This window comes from Talpa europaea (genome assembly GCF_964194135.1).
Source record: "Talpa europaea genome assembly, chromosome: 2".
Lineage (NCBI taxonomy): Eukaryota > Metazoa > Chordata > Mammalia > Eulipotyphla > Talpidae > Talpa > Talpa europaea.
In genome coordinates this window covers 107,099,374-107,119,640 of record NC_140068.1, presented here as the reverse complement: position 1 = coordinate 107,119,640, position 20,267 = coordinate 107,099,374, and the positions used below count along the sequence as shown (strand labels likewise).

The 20,267-nt window shown below is 45.3% G+C and overlaps 2 protein-coding genes across 2 annotated transcripts in view; one reads left to right on the top strand and one right to left on the bottom strand.

Annotated features, from left to right (window-relative positions):
- LOC311188219 (patr class I histocompatibility antigen, A-126 alpha chain-like) overlaps positions 1–20,267 on the bottom strand; it is a gene marked incomplete at both ends in the record, with an annotated part of 330,968 nt that overhangs the window by 66,112 nt on the left and 244,589 nt on the right. The window lies entirely within an intron of this gene.
- The window catches only part of LOC311167623 (HLA class I histocompatibility antigen, alpha chain G-like), a gene marked incomplete at both ends in the record, with an annotated part of 140,837 nt that overhangs the window by 27,844 nt on the left and 92,726 nt on the right, over positions 1–20,267 (top strand). The window contains one exon of the mRNA XM_084228699.1: positions 7,507–7,636. Coding sequence (XP_084084825.1) covers positions 7,507–7,636 — 130 coding nt within the window. The remainder of the gene's footprint in view (positions 1–7,506; positions 7,637–20,267) is intronic.

Sequence of the window (20,267 nt, the reverse complement as noted above, 5' to 3'; positions counted from 1 at the left end):
ATAGTCATAATCAACTTTTATTGGTTTCACATAAATTGCTAATAGTTTGCAAACCATGTTTCTCCAATATATTTATGTTAAAACATATGAATTTATTTATTAGATTTTTTGGCAGAGGAGGTAGAGAAAAAAAGCAGGAAGATTATAATTTCAGCGCTAATCTTCAGTGGCAGGGTTAAATACGTGGCCATTGTTACCCTTCATAGAAAGTTATAGACTTATAACTTCAAAACAAATCAAAACTACAGCACCTGAGTTTGCTTTAAAAAATAATACGAAGGTCCTCCCTGGCGGCGCGAGGGGTTAAGACGTGGCACTATGAGGCTAACCGTAGACACTGCAGCTCGAGTTCAATGCCCTGCCATGGAGGTGACACACATGGTGCAGCAGACCTCTCCTGACTCAACCATTGCTCCTCTCAGCAGTGTATTTCAGTCAGTCCACCTGTTCTGTTCCCCACTGTTCTCTGTCTCTGGTGAATCCTCTCAACCCCCAAACCTCTGGCCTGTACCCCAGTTCTTACATGCATAAATAAATAAATCTTTAAAAAAATAGTGAAATATATTACTTGGGCATCATATTTCCCTTTCTAAATATATTTACATTTACATAATTTTACACTTATTAAGTAATGGTTTTTAAAAATAAACATCAAAATGTTAAATTAAATAATCCCACATCTGATAAATCACGGTAGTATCAATTTTTTAAATTCCAGTTTATTTATTCATCAGTAAAATGTAACATTTAACAATGTCCCAGAGAATAGGGGGACATATGAAATATAAGAAATTCATTTGCATAGTTACTACAGATTCTATCAGACCTGCTGTCACATTGGGGTTTCCCCTTGAACAAAGTACTACAAGGTCATTGCCGGGCCAGCAGGGAAGACAGAACTTACTCCTGACACCAGGCACCATCTGTCACTGTACCCATGTTCCTTGTTACGGTACAGAGCCTTGGTGCTATTAGCACAATGAGTTTTTCTTAACGAATGTGGTGGGTTAAGGCAAAAGGACATAACATGGTTTCCTCAATCATTTATTTTCTCTCCAACTTTTTAAAAATTATTGATGAGACTATGTAAGTTACAGATTCACTGGCTGGAAAGACAGCCACTGCTTAGGTCAATCCCTGGTACTTACACATGAGGTTGGTTTCTCTTGGTCTCTCAGCACGACCATCCCTCAGTAGGGCCCTCAATGCGGAGTGTCAAATGCTACCATTGCTGTCTCCTGGCTGGATGTAGATTATTTTCTATCATTAAAAATATTTAATAATTGGCCTCCCTGGTGGTGCAGGTGGTTGAGCGCAGTGCTGTGAAGCTGTCTGCAGCCTCTGCAGCATGGGTTCGATCCTGGCCAGCCAGGGAGATACCCACATGGCTCGGCAGACTTCTCCTGTCTTCCCGCTGCTCCCATCAGCAGTGTATTTCAGTCAGTCTGCCTGTTCATTCCCCACTCTGTCTCTGGTGAATCCTCTCATGCTCCCGCACATTTGGCCTATACTCCTGTTCTTGTATGCATGAATAAATAAATATTTAAAAATTTAATAATTGGGCAATAATCTGCTCAGTCTTTGTAAACTCTCCACTGAATAATTTCTTATTTTTTACAACTTTCTGCTGGCTGCTGTGCTTTTTTCTGTCACCTTCTTCCCTTCAAAGGAGGAAGGGTTATTGAATGGGCCTCCAACTCTACCCCACAATGTAAAATACTGTCCACAGTTGTAGTTAGAGAAAAGGTGATGGTCTGTCTGATGAGCTGAGTCATTAATAAATGGCCTTAAGATTTGAGGAGACAGAAATCATTGTCATGAATGGAAATTGTGCAGACATTGACCGAGATGTACAACCTAAATAAACCAGCTGATATAATGGAAAGATTAAAGGTAGAGATGATAAGGTAGACTCTGAAGAAAACCATCCACAGGGTGAAAACCATGACTTGCTGGTGAAGAAGGGATCTTCCAGAGATGAGGTTCATGGATTTGCATATCTATAAGTCTATGGCGAAGGTCTGTGTGAATCCAGTAGATCAGCATGTTGGTGAGAAAGAGGAAGGACCATACAGGTACAATGAGTTGAATCCAGTTGTTTGGAAACTCTCCCATGTTGTCATATAATTTGCTGCATCTTCTCAGCCCCACAGTATTCCCACAGATGGTGGGAATACTTACTCCATGGTAATGACCTAACAGTAAACATGATTCTCAGTAGACTTGCTTCTATAAATATTGTGGGTGGTTCATTCCGGAATGACTATAGACAAAATAACGCTCATTGTCACAAAGAGGAAAAAACGAATAAAAGCACCAAGATTTCTTATAACCAGGAGAATGACAGTTTGTTGGAAGATGTCATACTCTGGCCCTGTGGTTGGATATAGAAATAATATAAAAAAATTATCTGCAACATCGAGTATAAGATCCATCTCAGCTCTAGCAAATAGGGGAGGCTGGAGGATCCCCTGGTGGTGTAGGTGCAACAAGATACAATGGGGGACTCAGTCAGCGGGAGTCAGGCTTTGTCATCAAATGAGTCTGATGCCAAACTAGAGAGGGTTGGTCCACCATCCAGCGCTGGCAGGCCAGGAAGCCTTAGCTCCATCCATGTTGCCCCAGATGGCATGAATTTATGTTTTTCTGATAAGTAGTATTCTGTTATTTATATACCACTTCTTCTTGATTTCTCATCTGTTTTCAGGCATTTTGGTTGTTTCCATAGCTTGGATATTGTAATTAGTGCTGCAGTGATCACGGATGTGCAAGGTGTCCTTCACAGTAGTGTATTTGTGTTCTGTGGGTACATACATAGAAGTAGGACTGCTGGGCCCTATGGCAGACACACTTTTAATCGTCTATGAAATCTCAATACTGTTATATATATATATATATATATATATATATATATAATTTTGTACAATGTCTGCTTGTATGCTTTCTCCTCAGGTGTATTCCCCATAAAATTCCCAGCACCAATTCACCCATGAACCATCATCCTAGTCCCTTGTGCTCTTCTCCCCTGTTTTGCTTCTTCTACCTCCCCCTCCCTTGCAAAATGTCTCTGATTTATAGTTTTCTGCTAATTTTGTTTATTTATTTATTACTACTGCTATTTATTTTCCTGGTCCCTGTTTGATTCCCCTATATTCCTATTATAAGTGAAATCAACCAATATTTTTCTTCATCTCTCTGGTTTATCTCACTGAACATAATCCCCTCTAGTTCCATCCACATTGAGAATGGCATGTGCTGATATTTTTAGATTGCTGAACAGTATTCCATTGTATATACACCACATCCTCTGGATCCAGTCATCTATTTTAGAATATTTGAGTTGTTTCCACATCTTACCTATTATAAATACTGCTGCAATAAATATAGGAGGGGCATGTATCCTTTTGAGTTAATGCTTTTGTATCCCTCGGGTAGATTCTTAGGAGTGGAATTGCTGGGTCATATGGCAGCTCCATTTTAGTAGTTTGAGGAAACTGCACACAGTTTTCCATAATGGTTGGACCAGTTTATATTCCCACCAGCCAGTGGGAGAATTCCCTTTTCTCCACATCCTTGAGAACATTTGTTGTTGACTATTTTTTAAAATATTTTATTTATTTTATATATTTTTACATCATTTTTGCACAATAAATGCATTTTCATCTTGGTTTTATTCCCCATACAATTCCCACCCCCCTTATGTTTCCTGTCTTTTTAATATGTGCCATTCTCACTGGTTTAGGGCAGTATCTCATTGTGGTTTTGATTTGCATTTCCCTGATTTAAGTGATGTTGAACATTTTTTCATATACCTGTTGGCCATTTGCATTTCCTATTTGGAGAAATCTTTTTAGCTCTTCTTCCCATTTTTTGACTGGATTGTTTATTTTTGTTGAGTCCTGTGAGTTCTTTGTAGATCTTTGTTATCGTCTCTTACCAGTTGCATTGTGAGCAAAATTTTTCTCCCAATCAGAAGGATCTCTCTGTTTTAGTTAATATCTCTTTTGCTGTACTAAAGCTTTTTAGGTTGATGTAATCCCAGCTGTTTATCTTTTCCTTTACTTTCTTTGCTTTTTGGGTTGTGTCTTTAAAGATATTATGGATGTTTATATCATGTAGTGTTTTGCCTATATTTTCTTCTATGTATTTTAAGGTTTCAGGTCTTACGTTGAATTCTTTTATCAAATTTCAGTTGGTTTTTGTGCATGGTGTGAGGTAGTAGTCTAGCTTCATTTTTTGTTTGTAGCAGTTCATTTTCCCATCACCATTTATTGAACAAACAGTCCTTGTTCCATTGCCTATACTTTGCTCCTTTGTCAAAGAGATTAGTTGTCCATAAATATGTGGGTTTATTTCTGGGTTTTCTATTCAATACCATTGGTCTGTGTTTTTTTGTTCTAGTATCGTAGTGTTTTAATTATTATGGCTTTATAGTACAGTTTGAAGTCTGGGAGTGTGATGCCTCCATTCTCTTTCTTCTTAGTCCAGAGAGCTTTGGCTATTTGCAGAAATCTTGATACTGTTTCCATCAAAACTGAACCCATCTACATCCCCATAAACAATGTAGGACTGTTCTTTATTCGCCATGTCCTTGCCAGCACTTATTAATGTCTCGTCTTTCTGATATAGGCCATTCTCACAGACATGAAGTGGTTTTGTTACAGCAATTTCCCAGAGAAATCTGACAGCACTTAGAGAGGTGGAGAGAGATTTAATGTCACACTAGCGCACTCAATGGGAATGTTCCCCAAAGGGCTGAGCACCCAAGAACAAGAATGACAAGGTTTTATACAATTTATATAAGGAAACTTACTATCCCATCCACCATAGCATAAGAATTCTTTATAGTTTGGGAAGGGGGTTCAAGGGAGTCACGGTTACCACCACGGACATGCAGTGCAGCACACACAGCAACTTCTTCGCTTCAGCAAGCAGCAGAATCAAAGTGGTAGACTCCCCCATGCAGCAGCCTTGGGAAACTTTCTGTTTCATTCTCCCCCTTTTGATGTCCCTACTATGTGCTAGGGAGTATCAAGGTATGGACTCATAGCAAGCAGCAGGAAAGGAGCCTAAGAGCTCATATTGTCTAACTAACATGTGGAGTTTAATAGCCTCCAAACAGGACTGGATTAACCGTGTGGCCAGATTAAAAGCCACGGCCCAAGGGTGAGCATCCCAAGAATGGAGATCAGTGGACCCAGGACAGGAGGGAGCCAAGGCACAGTGTGGTGATGCTGTCCCACCAAGGGAAACAAGAGAAGCAGCCACCACTGGGTCCAATCCAGCAGCCCATAAGCATTCCCCGTGATGCACCTCGAGCTTCACCTCGTGAAGCACCGTGATGCACCTGGCTGTGCGCAGGCCAACCCGCTTCCGGGCTGTGGTTGGAGCAGGGCTGCAACAGGTCACAGTGCTGGGCAGGAGTCTCTCTGCAGGGTCAGTCTGAGCTGGTTTGCAGCGTCCGGGCAGGCCATCCACGGTTCCGATGTCTCATGTGAGCTCACATATCTGGGGAGTCGCGTTCCCTCAGAGTAACACCTGCAAATTTGACAGCAGTAGGGTAGTAAGGATGACAGCACAGGTTCCCACCCAGACAGGTTTGAGTGGCTCTTTTTCCAGTCCTTTACCCAGACTCAGTCCCCAGGTTTGTGGGGATGAACTGGGGATTCCAGAGGTACGGGGCCCTCTGGGTGACAGTTTCATTATCCTTGTGTAGGACATTACTAAGGAGCTGCAGCTGCCAATTTAGTCGCAGTTGGCCAGTGTGTCTGAGGTCTCCCCTCACCACAGACACAACAGGGGAGGCCAGCCAAGCAAAATCTCAAAGGGGGTGTAGCCACTGGCACTGGGAGTGCGCCGAATTCTGAGAAGCACTAAGGGGAGAAGGTCCACCCTGGGCTAACCTGTTTCCTGGCAAAATTTTCCCAGAGTCATTTAATGGTTCAGGAGACATGTTCTACTGTCCCAGAACTCTGTGGCCGATAGATGGGAAGATTCCATGTAATATGAAGTAAACGAGTCAGGTGAGTGGTGATTTCAGCATCAAAGTCTAGGCCAGTATCACTGCCAATAGTCACGGGGATCCCATACTAGGAATTATTTCCCCTTACAAGAGCTTTGGTGACTTCTTGGGCCTTCTCCGTTCTGGAGGGGACGCCTCTACCCACCCAGAGAAGGTGCAGACCAGAACAAGTAAATATCTGTAGCCTCTGCAAGGCTTGATTTTTGTGATCCACCTACAGGTCCTTAAAAGGGAGAAGCCTGTGTGCTGTACACAAATCTGGCACCTGAAGAAGCAAACTAAAGGGACAAAAGTTTATCCATCTGGTAGGAGCCATCACTCCTCCGGTGTTTTCACCTTATTTTTTTTTTTTTAATTTGTGATTTTATTTATTTATTTTTATTATTTTAAAATTATTTGTTTTTTGCATCATTGTTCATTTTTAAACAGTATTTGCTTCCCATCCACCCTCCCCGCCGTGTAGTCCCTATAGAATTTCCTTCCCCAATGCACCCGTGCACCATCACCACAGTCCCCTGTGCTCCTCCCTCTCTCCCTTCCCCTGCAGCATGTCTCTGGTTTATAATTGTCTGTTTTTGTTTTGTTGTGTGTTGTATTGCTATTATTTTTTTACACTGATGCCTTGTTTCGTTCCCCTATATTCCTGCTATAAGTGAAACCATCCAATATTTTTCATTTTTCCTTCTAACTTATTTCACTGAGCATAATTCCTTCCAGCTCCATCCATGTTGCTGCAAATGACATGAGTTTATCTTTTTGATGGCTGAGTAACATTAAGAATGGCACATATAAAAAAAAATAGCAACAACAAATGTTGGCAAGGATGTGGTGAAAAAGGAACTCTCCTACATTGCTGGTGGGAGTGCAAACTGGTCCAACCACTATGGAGAGCTGTCTGGAGCTTCCTCAGTCTACTAAAAATGGAGCTACCATATGACCCAGCAATTCCACTCCCAGGGATCTACCCAAAGGACACAGAAACATTGATTCAAAAGGCCACCTGTACCCCTATGTTTATTGCAGCACTATTTATAATAGGTAAAACCTGGAAACAACCAAATGCCCAAAAATAGATGACTGGGTCAAGAAGATGTGGTACATATACACAATGGAATATTCTTCTTTATTTTTGATGCAAGCTCTCTTTCATCTCAACTCGGGTGTAGTTGCCGGCGCAGGCCCTGAGCCTGAGCACTGGGGGCTCCAGACAACAGTGGCAGGAGGTGATGTCTCAGCTGAGCCACCATGGGTGCTCAGGAGCTGATGGACGAGGGAATGGCGGTACTGGGCAAGGAGGAGCTGGTGTAGCGCCTGCAGCAGGAGGCAGCGGTGCACCTGGTCACTCTGGAGCAGCGAGGCCACCTCATCTAGGTGAGTCGGTAGTTGCAGAGCCACTGAGGCCAGATCTGCGACTCACACTATTTAACTGGCACCTGCAGGCTGAGATCCCCGGGCTGCATGACCTCTGCTGCCTTTTTGCATAGGCATCATACTGTGTGCTGGTGGCTGCTCTCAGGGACCCCAGCATCCCAGGCAGTGAGGACCTAGGTAGCTGTTGGCAGAAGCTGGCTGAGCAGGAGGGTTACCAGGAGGAGGAGCTCTGCCTGGCATTGGGTGAGGAATAGGGGGCCCACAGTGGAGTGGGGGGGTGGCCTCTGGCACCAGGTTGGCATCTGAGTTTGTCTTGCCCCCATGTGGACTCCACGACCTGGACTAAGGACCCAGTTTTCTTAGTACTGCCACCTGCCTGAATTGCTCCCCAAACGCCAGGATTGTGCTAGGCCTGTAGATGTGGACGCCGCCCCAGTCCAGGAGCCACTGGCTTTGGAGGGTCCTGATCAGGGAACAAAAACCTCACAGCAATTTCCCGAGAGAAATCAGAAGGCACTCAGAGAAGTAGAAAGCAAGAGATTTAATTACCACACTGGCAGGTTCAGTGGGATCATTCTTCATTGTTTGGGAATTGGTTCAAAGGAGTCATGGCTCCACCTCAGACAAGCAGTGTAGTACACCCAGCACTTCTCCGCTCCAGCAAGGAGCAGAATCAAAGCGGTACACTCCCCAAAGCAGCAGGCTTGGGAAACATCCTGCTTCTGGTTATCATTGTTTTAAATCAGGGGGTTGTGAATGGATCAAGAAGGTGTGGTCCATACACAGAGTGGAATACTACTCAGTGATCAAAAACATAAACTCATGCCATTTGGGAAATATAGATGGGGCAGGAAGAGATACTAAGCTTGAGAAGTCATAAGGAAAAAATAAATATCAGATGGTTTCCCTTATATGTGGGATATACAGAAATCAAACAAAGTGTCAGAATAAAGACAAAACTTGCAGCCTGATCCTAGATCTGAGGCACACAGCAGGGGAAAGGGAGAGAGATGGTTCCAAACAGGGGAGGGAAGAGCACAAGGGACTGTAGTGATGGATCATGGGTGCTATGGTGGTGAGAGAACTATAAGGACTACACCTGAGAGAGAAATAAAATATTATACAAAAATTAACAATGATGTAAGAGAAAAAATAAATAGATTTAATGAAAATTTTTATATCACTCACTGACAGCTAGAAAACAAATAAGATTAAATAAAGCAGAGGATCCTGAAGTTACAAAATGGGTTGAGAGAAATTCTATAACATTCAGTCCCACACAAGGCAGAGCTCTCATTCTATGATGGAAAATAATATTGAAGAAATTCTGGTGAGTTACATTAAGTGATAATATTCTGAGTAGTCCACTGCACCCTAAGACTGTCCCACTCACAGGTCCCCACAACCTGGCCCCGTCCTCTGGTGTGTCCCAGAGGGTGAGAGACATCCCAGAGTCCTGGGGACTGTTGCTGCCTGAGGAAGCACAGAAGAGACCTGGTCAGAGCCCAGAGATGAGACCCTCAGAGGAACTGATGAGGGTGACTCTCCCTAGAGTTCCCTCTACGCTGTCCTCAGGGGCTCAGGACCCAACCCCTGATCCACACTTACCTGCAGCCTGACTGTAGCTGATTGCCTGTACCCCTGTGGGAAGAAACATCATGTGATACAAAGGAGGAGTCAGGTGACAAGTCCTAAAGGAATCCACAAGTCTAGGTGAGAGGGAAGTTTCTAGAAATGTGACTGAAGACCCAGGTTAGGGCTGGGATATATGAAGAATGGATATGAAATGGACCTGGAGTCTTTCCTCAGCAGGGTCCTTCCCCTGTGACATTTCCTGGGAAACAGATCCCCATCACCACATTTATAAGGTGAACAATTGGTGATTTGCTGCAGGGGGCCTTGGTGCCCTGGCCAGGTAAGACACTAGCAAGCAGCTAAGAAAAGGGTCTCACACCATGGGGCCAAAGATTTCCAAAGAGCCTCACACCGTGGGGCTGAAGATTCCTTGTGCCTCACACTGTGGGGCTGAATATTAATCTATAACCTATAAGCATCCCTTTGTTTTTTGTTCTTGGTCATAAAAAGAGAAAAAACTCTCAAAAAATACATTGGGCAATAAATTATATGTATAAGAATACTGTAAGTAAGTGGCACAAAGAAATACCTGCTTAAAAATCAAACACTGTAAATTTGGCCTGCCTGACAATGGGAAATAATTTGTTAAACATGAACATGCCTGACAAGGCAACCCAGGACAACGATTATAGTAAGTCCTTCTTTTGCTTTTTTTGAAAAGTTTTTTAGGAAAGTTTTAAATGAAGTTAATTGCATTAAGGAGTTTCTAGGTAGAAAAAGTTCTGATAACCAGAAAGCAGCTGGTCTCCGGCTGAAGGCCATGCGAGTAAGAATCTTTTGATGCTTAGGCTTTAGCTGACAGGAGCATACGGATAGCTGTCGGCTGTCTTAGGCAACTGTTTAACTGAAATAATGAGTTTTAGTGTAAGGCTTAGTTTTTATATATTAACCTTGAAGGTTGCCTTCTTGCTGAGAGCATGTAGTGGCCAAAAGTCTACGGGAAAAGAATGCACTGATTGTTTCTGCTTTGTTTCATTGCACATGATAACATAATCTCACTGCTTGCTAAAACATGTATAAATAAAGGCCTGCTGAGGCCCTGAGTAGAAGATACTTGCACCTCATCAAGTGTCAGTGTGTCCTCACTACCTCATCCCCTTCCCTTCAGCCCTTAAAGTTTCACCTAGACCGTCTCATCCTTTCAGGGACACCCGACATGACATTTTGCCGAGGGTGGGCTTCGGCAGTGATTCATTTTCATAAGTGCTTTACAAAGAGTGAGTGTTAGCAATAAGCTCCACACTGGGCAACACATGTGTGTGGAACATACTCCCTATTAACCAGGAAGGGCAAGTTCTCCCAGGGACATGAAAGCCCCCAGTGGACAAGACCCCCCACTCCCTTCCCTACCTGAGCGCCTATTCCTCCACCACATACATAGCTGCAGCCACCACAGCTTCAGTGAGCATAGCTCCAAGGAGAACCAGGCCAACAACGATGCACACGATGGGGACGGAGGACTGAGGAGGGGGCACTGGAAGGGAAGGGAAGCTCAATCCCTGAGCCCCAGGCCTCATCCTGACCCTCTGAAGGTCTCCAGAAGGGCTCCTGATTCCTCTGAGCAGAAGCCCAGTGTCCACCTCCCCCTACTTACCCCAAGTCAGGACAGTAGGCTCCGACAGCCCCTCATGCTGCACACGGCACGTGTATCTCTGCTCCTCTCCAGAAGGCACCACCACAGCCGCCCACTTCTGGAAGGTTCCATTTCCCCCAGGCCTGGTCTCCCCCAGCTCTGTGTCCTGAGTCAGGTTCTCCCCATCACGCTGCCAGGTCAGGGTGATGTCCGCAGGGTAGAAGCCCAGGGCCCAGCACTTCAGGGTGACCTTATGCTCAAAGGTGGGGTGGTGGGTCACTTGTGTTTTGGGGGGATCTGAAGAGAATAGTCAAAAATTCACACTTTGGGTTTCCTCTGTGGATACTGAAGCAGCCTCATCCTTAGAATGGACATGACAATTGCTTTGGAGAGAGGAAGCATAAAGCCTATAAGCCAGCCTAGTCTGGAGAATCTGGGATAATCGGGTGAGAGGCCAGGGTAGGAGGACACAGGTCTCTAAGGAGAACACAGACTTTTGCTCCTGACCTGGGTGGAGGGTGAATGACACAGAAAGGCAGGAGTCAGATCCAGAAATGTTCTCAGACCAAAAACAAGACCTTGAAGAGAAACTCAGGGTTCCCAGGATGGCTGCCGGGTCACAAGGATCTAGGGAGAGTTATTTCAGGATGGCCTCCCTCCCTCAGGAGAGACTGGATTCCTGAACCTTCCAGAAATGTAGTGTCTTCTGGGCGAGTCTCTCTCTAGCACAGAACATGAAACCCAGGGGGCTCCTCCCTCTGCCCATTATTCCATTTTCCCTGTGGGGCGCCAGGAGAGGGAAGGTCTGAGGCCTTGTGGCCCCTCTTACCTGTGCGCTGCAGCACCTCCTTCCCCCAAACCAAGAATCTGAGGAGCCACTGGAAGCACTTGCTCTGTATAATGTTCCTGACGCGCTCGGCCCTCCCCTGCGCCTCCCACTCGTGCTGGGTGATCTGAGCCCCTGAGTCCGCGGGGGTCCAGGAGCGCAGGTCCTCGCTCAGGGAGATGAAATCCGCGCCGTCGTAGGCGAACTTTTCATACCCGCCGCGGAGACGCAGGTCTGGCCCCGCTTCACAGCCACACATGCTCTGGAGGGTGTGAGACCCTGCGCCCCGCCAAGTGGTCAGCCGAGAGGTCGCCCCTCAATCACACACAACCCTCAACCTGAATAAACCTAAACTGAAAATGAAAGGGCCGGCAGGAAAGTCCCTTCCCGGGGGAGGGGCCTGGCAGACCCACCAGCCTCGAGGGGTCAGTGGACCCTGAGACTCGGGACACCCCGGCCTGATGGTGGGAATGGGGGGTGACCTGACCCTGGCCCCGCTCCGCGAAGCTCACCGTCCTCGCTCTGGTTGTAGCGGCCGCGCAGGTCCCTCAGGAGCTCTGCGAACCACTGTGCGTTGTTCCTTTGGTTCTGAGTCTCCTCGTCCAGGTCCTCCTGCCCCACCTGCCCCGCCCAGGGCGCCCGCGGCTCCGCACTCTGGCCCGGAGAGTCGCTGTCGAACCGCCCGAACTGCGTGTCGTCCACGTAGCCCACGGCGATGTAGCGGGGGACCCCGAGGCCGGGCCGGGACATCGCGGTGTAGAAAAGCCTCAGGGAGTGGGAACCTGGGGGCGGGAGGGGAGAGCCGGGCTTACCCTCCTCTCAGCGCGGGCCCAGGGCCCAGGGAGATGGGCCTGGAGGGGAGAAAGGGGCGGGGCCGTGAGAGTGAAAAGGGGGGGGGGGCAAGAAGGGCCCAGACTCAGGGGCCCAGAGCACTCAGGGGAGGCGGGAGGGACAGAAGGGGCCAGAACACAACGGGCCTGAAGGGGATCAAGAGGTTGGGGGGAGATGAGCCTTTCCTGGGGTCCTGCACCCACAGGGGGCTCCTTGCTCCTCCCTCCTGGAGCAACAGTGTCCAGCTGGACACGCACTCACCCGCCCGGGTCTCCATCAGGGCCAGGGGCCCCCAGAGCAGCAGCAGGAGGGTGAGGGGCATCACACCCCATCCAGGGGCCTGGGGAGAATGATCCAGGAGAGTCCTTGGAGACTTTGTAACTGGAGCAGGATGATGCTGATTGTCTTCCCTGGACACCCCCAGGAAATGGGGAGAGAGAATGGGGGTGAGTGTGGGGTCATCAAGGCTGCACCACCCCACAGAGCCTGTGAGAGGGAGACATGATGCTGTGACAGGGTGACATCCACAGAAAGGGGAGGCTCCAAATTCCCTTCCCCTCCTTAGGGAGGAGTGGATTTGGGCTGGGAGAAGCAGCAGCCTGGAGGAATGAAGAAACGTAGTATTTTCAAATAATTGTGAATATTGATACTAAATTAAAACTGTACAGGTGTTAGTCTTAAAGGTTATTTGCTAAGTGAAACCTGAAATAATATCAGGGAATATTTCCTATTCTGTTACATTTCCATAGGCTTCTCTTGCATATTGATTGGAATTGTGCTAATGTATGATTTTTTAAGGTGATACATTGTTTCACTAAGTTACTTAGATTTTTTTAGTGTTAATTATTACACTAGAATCAAATGATCAAAAATGTTTTATTTTTTAATCACAAATCCCAAAAGAAAAATTCATAATATAAATTGTCAAGAGTGATGCACTCAATTTTTCATAATTCTGGTTTTCTCTGAGAGTATTTTATCAGGCAAAGTTATTGTCATTTGCCATTGTTGATTTTCTTCAAGAAACAGATACTCGTTTTGAGGAAAGTGTCTGCTAATTACCCAAATTTATTTATTTATTTTTTAAATTTTTTAAAAAAGATTTATTTATTTATACAAGCACTGGGTACAGTCAGAAGCGTGGGAGGGTGAGAGGATTCACCAGAGCCAGAGGAGGGAGCAGAACAGGCAGAAAGACGGAAGTACACTGCTGAGGGGAGCAGCGGGCTGCAGGAGAGGTCTGCATGCCATGTGGGACCCTCGCCTGGCAGCCGGGGATCAAATTGGAGCTGCAGAGGCTGTGGGCAGCTTCACAGCCCAGTGCTCAACTGCTGTGCCACCAGGGGAGGCTCTAATTACCCAAATTTAAATAACCTTAGTTTGTGTCATTCATCCCTTCAGGTAAGACTGGTGTTGCCCACAAATAAAAAGATTCTAATTCATCTCGTAACAAATATTTTCCTTAGGACACAGGGCTTGGGGATGCCACAGAAGTGCTTTGTGTGTCCTTCCAGGTCAGCACACCACATATTTTAAAATGTGAAGTTGAGGATGATGCAATAATGAAGATAACTTTTAATGCTTTTCCCAGGACATTTTCAAATGAAACTGGCTTTGATTTTCGTTCTTGCAGGTAAGTGCTGATGAAGAATTACTGCTTCAGCAGTGGTACTATAAGCTCCACTCTTACAAATTTTTACCTCAGCAAACGCCAAATAGTGAAAAGACAAATGTGTCTAAGTGATGTTTTGAAATTAGTTTTCCCTCATGGATCCCATGAAAGGTTCTGGGTGACTTCAAGGGCTCCACAGACCACACTTTGAGAAATGCTTTTCTCAGGAAACTAGGGAGCATCTCCCAAGTGTTCTCTGCCTTTGCCTCCTCTTCACTTCCCAGCATCCCTCTCCCTGGCTGGCTCCTGCCTCCCCAAGCTGCCTCCCCTGCAGATACAATGGGGAGCAGAGAGAGGCCCCTGGAGACATGGAGCTTGCGCTGTCAGGAGAGATGGACACTGAGTAAGGGTGACAAAGACACATGTAAACCCCACCTTGAACATTTTCAAGCACACAGAGAAATTGAAATAGCAGTGCAGAGCACACCCTAGATCCAGCATTAGCATTCGCCACATTAGCTTTATCACTCATCTTTATCCACGGCTCCATCTCTCTATTCATCCATCTTATTTTTCTGATGCATTTCAAAGTTAGTTGCACACGTCAGTACCCATCTTTCTTTTATTTTTTTAAAAGATTTTAAAAATTTATTTATGCATACAAGAGCTGGGGCACAGGCCAGAGGTGTGTGGGTGAGAGGATTCACCAGAGACAGAGTGGGGAACAGAGCAAGTGGATCTACCAGAATACACTGCTAAGGGGAGCAGTGGACGAAACAGGAGAGGTCTGCTGTGCCATGTGGGTCAGCTCCCTGGCCGGGGTTAGAACTCTTACTGCAATGGCTGCCAATAGCTTCGCAAGTGCGGAGACTTAACCCCTCATGTCACTAGGCACTCCCCACAACACTTGAGCTAAGAATCTTTTTTTGAGATAAAACTCTATCTGGAGAGGGCCTCCCCTGGTGGTGTAGCGGTTGAGCGCTGGTTCGTTCCCTGGCTGCCAGCGAGGGTCCCACAAAACAAACAAACAAACAAACAAACAAACAAAAAAACCAACTCTGTCTGGAGAAATGCACAAATCTTAAGTACACTACTGAAGGAGCTGTGACCCTTGTCAAGAACATTATGTATATTGGTCTTTTCTTCTCTTGGAAACAATGAACATTTAAATAATTCAATGATGTGTCTCACTTAACAATACAATTTATCTGCCCTCCCTCCTTTTGAGTAACTACCACAGTCCAATCTGAAGCCTCCCTGGCCCCTCCATTCTCAGCGCATTCCTGTGACCACACTCTCCTTGGGACAGAGCCCAGGCCTGAGTCATCTTCATAGTTATTTATTTTATTATATTTATTCTGATAACTTTGATTTTTTCAACCATATGGGGGGGTGGTTTATAGGTGTAAAACTCCAAAATATGTCTTATTGTCCCATATAAATGTGATCTTTTAATATATAATAGTTATTCATCTTTGACCTTTCTACAAATAAGTTTATCTAACTCTCCCTTTTCCTTTCATCCACAAGACTATTAGTTAATCATAAGCAGCAGCTTAGCTGTTTTCATACCTCCACAGCCATATATTATCATTTATATCTATGGCAAATATTCTAATAATCAGATTAGATAAATTATATTTACAGTCAATGTCTTAAGCATAATTTCATTAGAGCAATAGATGATCATTTCTTCTAGAAAAACAAATGTCTGAAGTTAGATGAAAGACAAGAAAATAGGGCACACCTGTAGCACAGATTTAAGTTGCAGCACTATCAAGTTATTGCTAGCCACAATGGCATGAATTTGATCCCCAACCAGGGAGCTAGTCCACAAGGCACAGCAGACCTCTCCTGTCTCACCTGCTGCTCCCCTCAGCAGTATATTTCAGCATATCTGCCTGTTCTGCTCCCCCACTCTCACTCTGTATCCAGTGACTCGTGTCACCCCCACACTTCTGGCCTATACCCCAGTTCTTGTATGCATAAATAAATAAAAATAAATCTTCAATATAAAAGAAAGACAAGGAAATAATGATTTCACTTTATAATTATCCTGTATGCAGTCACCCAAATCACACCAATTCCTTTACATGAGTACTATCTTAACATTATATAACAAGTTATTAAGAGAAAATACACAAGCCAGAAACTTACAGCCTTGAACATCAAATCAACCATCAACTCTTCTTAATTTTTGAAGACATAAAAATAAAAATCATTTCATATAGTATCTCATGGTAGTTTTGATTTGCATTTCCCTGATTACAAGTGAGAATGGCACATATTAAAAAAACTAGCAACAACAAATGTTGGCGAGGGTGTGGAGAAAAAGGAACTCTCCTGCACTGTTGGTGGGAGTGCAAACTGGTCCAACCACTATGGAAAGCTGTGTGGAGATTCCTCAACCTATTAAAGATAGAGCTTCCATATGATCCAGTAATTCCACTCCTGGTATTTATCCAAAGGACACAGAAACATCAGTTCCAAAGAGCACCTGCACCCCTATGTTTATAGCAGCACTGTTTACAATAGCTAAGCTTTGGAAACAGCCCAAATGCCCAAAAATAGATGACTGGATCAAGAAGATGTGGTACATATATACCATGGAATATTACCCAGCATTCAAAAAAGGTAAACACATGCAATTTGCAGCAACATGGATGGCGCTGGAAGGGATCATGCTCAGCGAAATAAGCCAGAAAGAAAAAGAAAAATACCAGATGGTCTCACTCATAGCAGGAATTTAGAAAACCTAAATAAGGGACCAGGAAAATGAATAACTGTAAGAAAGTGAAAATCAAAATCAACAAAAAACTATGAACCAGAGACACTCTATGGGGGGTAGGGGGCGGTAGGGGAGGGATTGGGGTCAAAATAAGGGGGTTGCAATTGTATGGGGAATATAAAAATAAAATTTATTATTAAAAAAAATCATTTCATATAACAGCATGAAAATTCCATACCTTTGTAAAGTGGTGGGACAGTCAAATTATTTCCCAGGTTTTAGCGGAAATGACCATCGAAAGTGCTCAGATTGTATCCAGCTTGTTTTTGTGCAATTTGCCTCCTTGAGCCTAAACAGAGGACAATATTAAAATGCATGAATGATTCCCACCGACACTGTGGTGTAAGGGGGTGTATAGTTTTTTGTGAATCAAACAGAGAAGAAGAATTTCCCCATGGTGGGGGGTTGTATCTGCCCCTGAACACTAAGGAAACAAACTTGGCAGAAAATTTCACAGGTGCTTTGTTACTGTTACCACAGCATTGTATAAAATGTTGGTCTGAGGTCACATTTCCCCACACAAACTGAGAACATAACAGTTGAAACTGCTGTGTTGTACCAGTCCACCTCAGAGTCTATCCTCACAGATTTTCTGTCCCCCCTGGACTGGCCCCTGGATCCCCTCCTTGGTTTCCCTGCTCCTCCATTCAGTCACCACAGATATTGTCCTGGAAGCTGGGAAAGGCTCCTCCTCCGTGTCCTGGTGTCTCACCAGCCCCTGAGTCCCACCATCCAGGCAGGTGCCCTACTGGGTCTTCAGAGCTGTGGAAAGGAGTAGGGACAGGACGACAGGCTGCTGGGCATGGTAAGGGTGACTAAGCCACGGGATGTCTCCTCTCCAACTGGTGGGTGTAGGTCACCTTCCCCCCACAATTCCAAGACTCAAAGGGGTGCCTTTTGGCTACAGGTCAGAGATGACAAAAAAGGGGGTGCTTTTCCTTTCATTCTCTTCCAGGTGGGTAAAGAGCCCTCCACTGCCTGCTCATCCCTGGACTGTGTCCTCAGATCTTCTGAGCTCCTGCCTGGCCAGCTCATAAACGAGCGAACAAAAAACTCCTGGCCGAAGTTTGGAGTATAAATTTCAATTCTTACACCACAACTGAGGCAGGAGGGAGAATGCTGGGGACTACAGTGAGACTCACAGCAGCTGATGGGGAAGCTGCCTTTGTTCTCATGAGACCAAGTGAAAAACAAGGACTTTGGGAAACTAATGTAAATCTTCTGTCTCTCTAAAAGGGCCTGAAGCAACCAGGACATTTCAGCCACAAGCATCCAAAGCGACCACCCAGGGCCATGCCCTCTGTAATAGCAGGATGGGCACGTTGCAGGTTATCTATGATCCGGCAGACGGGTAAAGGAGAGTCCTGGAGCCCTCAGTGGGTTTCTCAGGCTTTTATTGAGCTTTATATGTATTGCAGCAACCAGGTACACAGCAGGCAGGGGTGCCGGGAGGCCGGTAGGCCGATAGGCTTCTAGGCCCCAGGCAAGTCTTCACTCTGGGCTTCTCTGGCCTTCTTTTCTCCCCTTCCCTCTCTCCTGCCTCTTCCCTGCTTCTTCTTCTCCTCTTGATAACTATCTATATATTCTTCCCATGGCCCACAGAAGTAAGTAAGACATTTTGCTACAATGTAACAACTGCAGGTACCCCATCAGCAGGGCAAACCTAATGGTGGGAGGGCAGAAAAGCCTGAAAAACCATTTACCCTACACCCTCTGTGCCCTCACACAGGGCCCTGGAAGAGGAACTGTCCCACTCTCTACAGAGGGAGGGGCAGCCCAACCCACAAGCCAAACTGCAGGAAAAAATGGACCATAAGCTGCCTCTGACTGGGAATACCCCAGTGCAGGAGGGAAAGACCTTCATTAAAGGAGCTCAGAGGTAAGACAGGCTCTCCCACGTACTATCTCTAAGGACAAGAGACCTGGAGGAGGCACATGGTGCCGAGAGACACGTGAAGAAACTGCACTTGCCTTTTGGTTGTGGACCGGGTGACACAGATGTGAGTGAGAGACCCGTAGGGAGGTGACAATGGCAGCTTTTACCTTGATTTTTATTTTGCTCTTTTCCGCCCAGACTTGTCTGGTTGTTTCTGATCCTTTTCTGTGGGTCCCCACTGGAAGGTGCTTTAGACTTGGGGCAGGCTTACAGGCCTTGCTCTGGGCCAATCCTGTTTGGGTGGACTTTTACCCATGAGGGGACGGGTACCTCTGGGTGCTTGATTTAGAAACTATATGCTTTGTCTTTTCTGTATTTTTCTCTAATTGTATTAAAGTTCCTTTCCATTAAAGATCTTCTACATTTTGTCTTGTGCAGTGGATGGCAGAAACTATTAGAGCAGGCAGGTTTGGGGGTCCTGGGGGGCTCCTCTCCCTGCCCTGTAACACCAGTACAAAGGAATGATAGCATAACAGCTCTTACAATGTCTTACCATCTAAAAATTAAAAACTGGGATGTCATAACTCTAAATGTAAATAAAGTGAGTTGTGTTAAAGAATGTAATTGAAATGGATATGGTGAAGGTATTGGGAAACATTGAGTGTTAAAATAAAAAGGCTAGCTTTAAAATGAAATGGTATAAAAACAGTAAGGCAAAAGAAAGTGTTGAAGGTCTGAGAGAGGTATCTGAAAAAAACGTTAGGTGCTCAAAATCTTTTCCTATCAGCATTGCTGAGCCTCGTCAAAGAAATAGCTCTGGGGCTTCCCCCGTGGCACAGCGGTTGAGCACTGGGTTGCGAAGCTGCCCACAGCCTCTGCAGCACCAGCTCGATTCCCGGCTGCTCCCCGGCCACGGAAGGAGGGTCCCACATGGAGCCCAGACCTCTCCTGCAGCCCACTGCTCCCCTCAGCAGTGTACTTCGGTCCTTCTGCCTGCTCTGCTCCCTGCTCCGGCTCTGGTGAATTCTCTCACCCTCCCGCGCTTCTGACTGTACCCAGTGCTTGTATAAATAAAAATAAATAATAATAAAAAAATAAATCTTTAAAAAAAAAAGAAATAGCTCTGTTCTTAAAAATCCTTGTCACTCTGAGTAATTAACTATTTTATAAAAATCTGTAAGTTTGTTAATCCTATGACAACTTCCTTGAGACCAAAAATTCTAACATATTAAAGTCTTTATACATTCTGCAGGGGAGGAGGAGGGAGAGGGATCATAGGGAGGGAGGGAAGAGCACAGGGGACTGAGGTGATGGTGCATGGGTGCACTGGTGAAGGAAATTCTATGGGGACTACACCAGGGGGTGGGGAAGCAAATATTGTTTAAAAATGAACAATGATATAAGAAATAAAATATATATATAAATAAAAAAGTAAATTAAATTAAAAAAATGTTAAAGTCTTTGTCCTAAAGGACTCCGAATGTTAGGGGGAAAGGATGTCTTGAGCTAATTCCATACAGGCTTTGTGGACTCCACCCCCACGCCAGACCAAAGCCATGAAGACATTGGGAAAGATGAATCCCATCATCACCAAAGGGAAGGTTGCTGGGACCTGAGGGTGGAGTTAAGTTGCCAGGTTTGGTATAAAACCAGACACATGGGCCTTGGGGGGGTCTCTCTCTTGGCTTCAGGGCTCTTTGCTCTTTGCCAGCTCTCAGCGTGCCACTGGGATT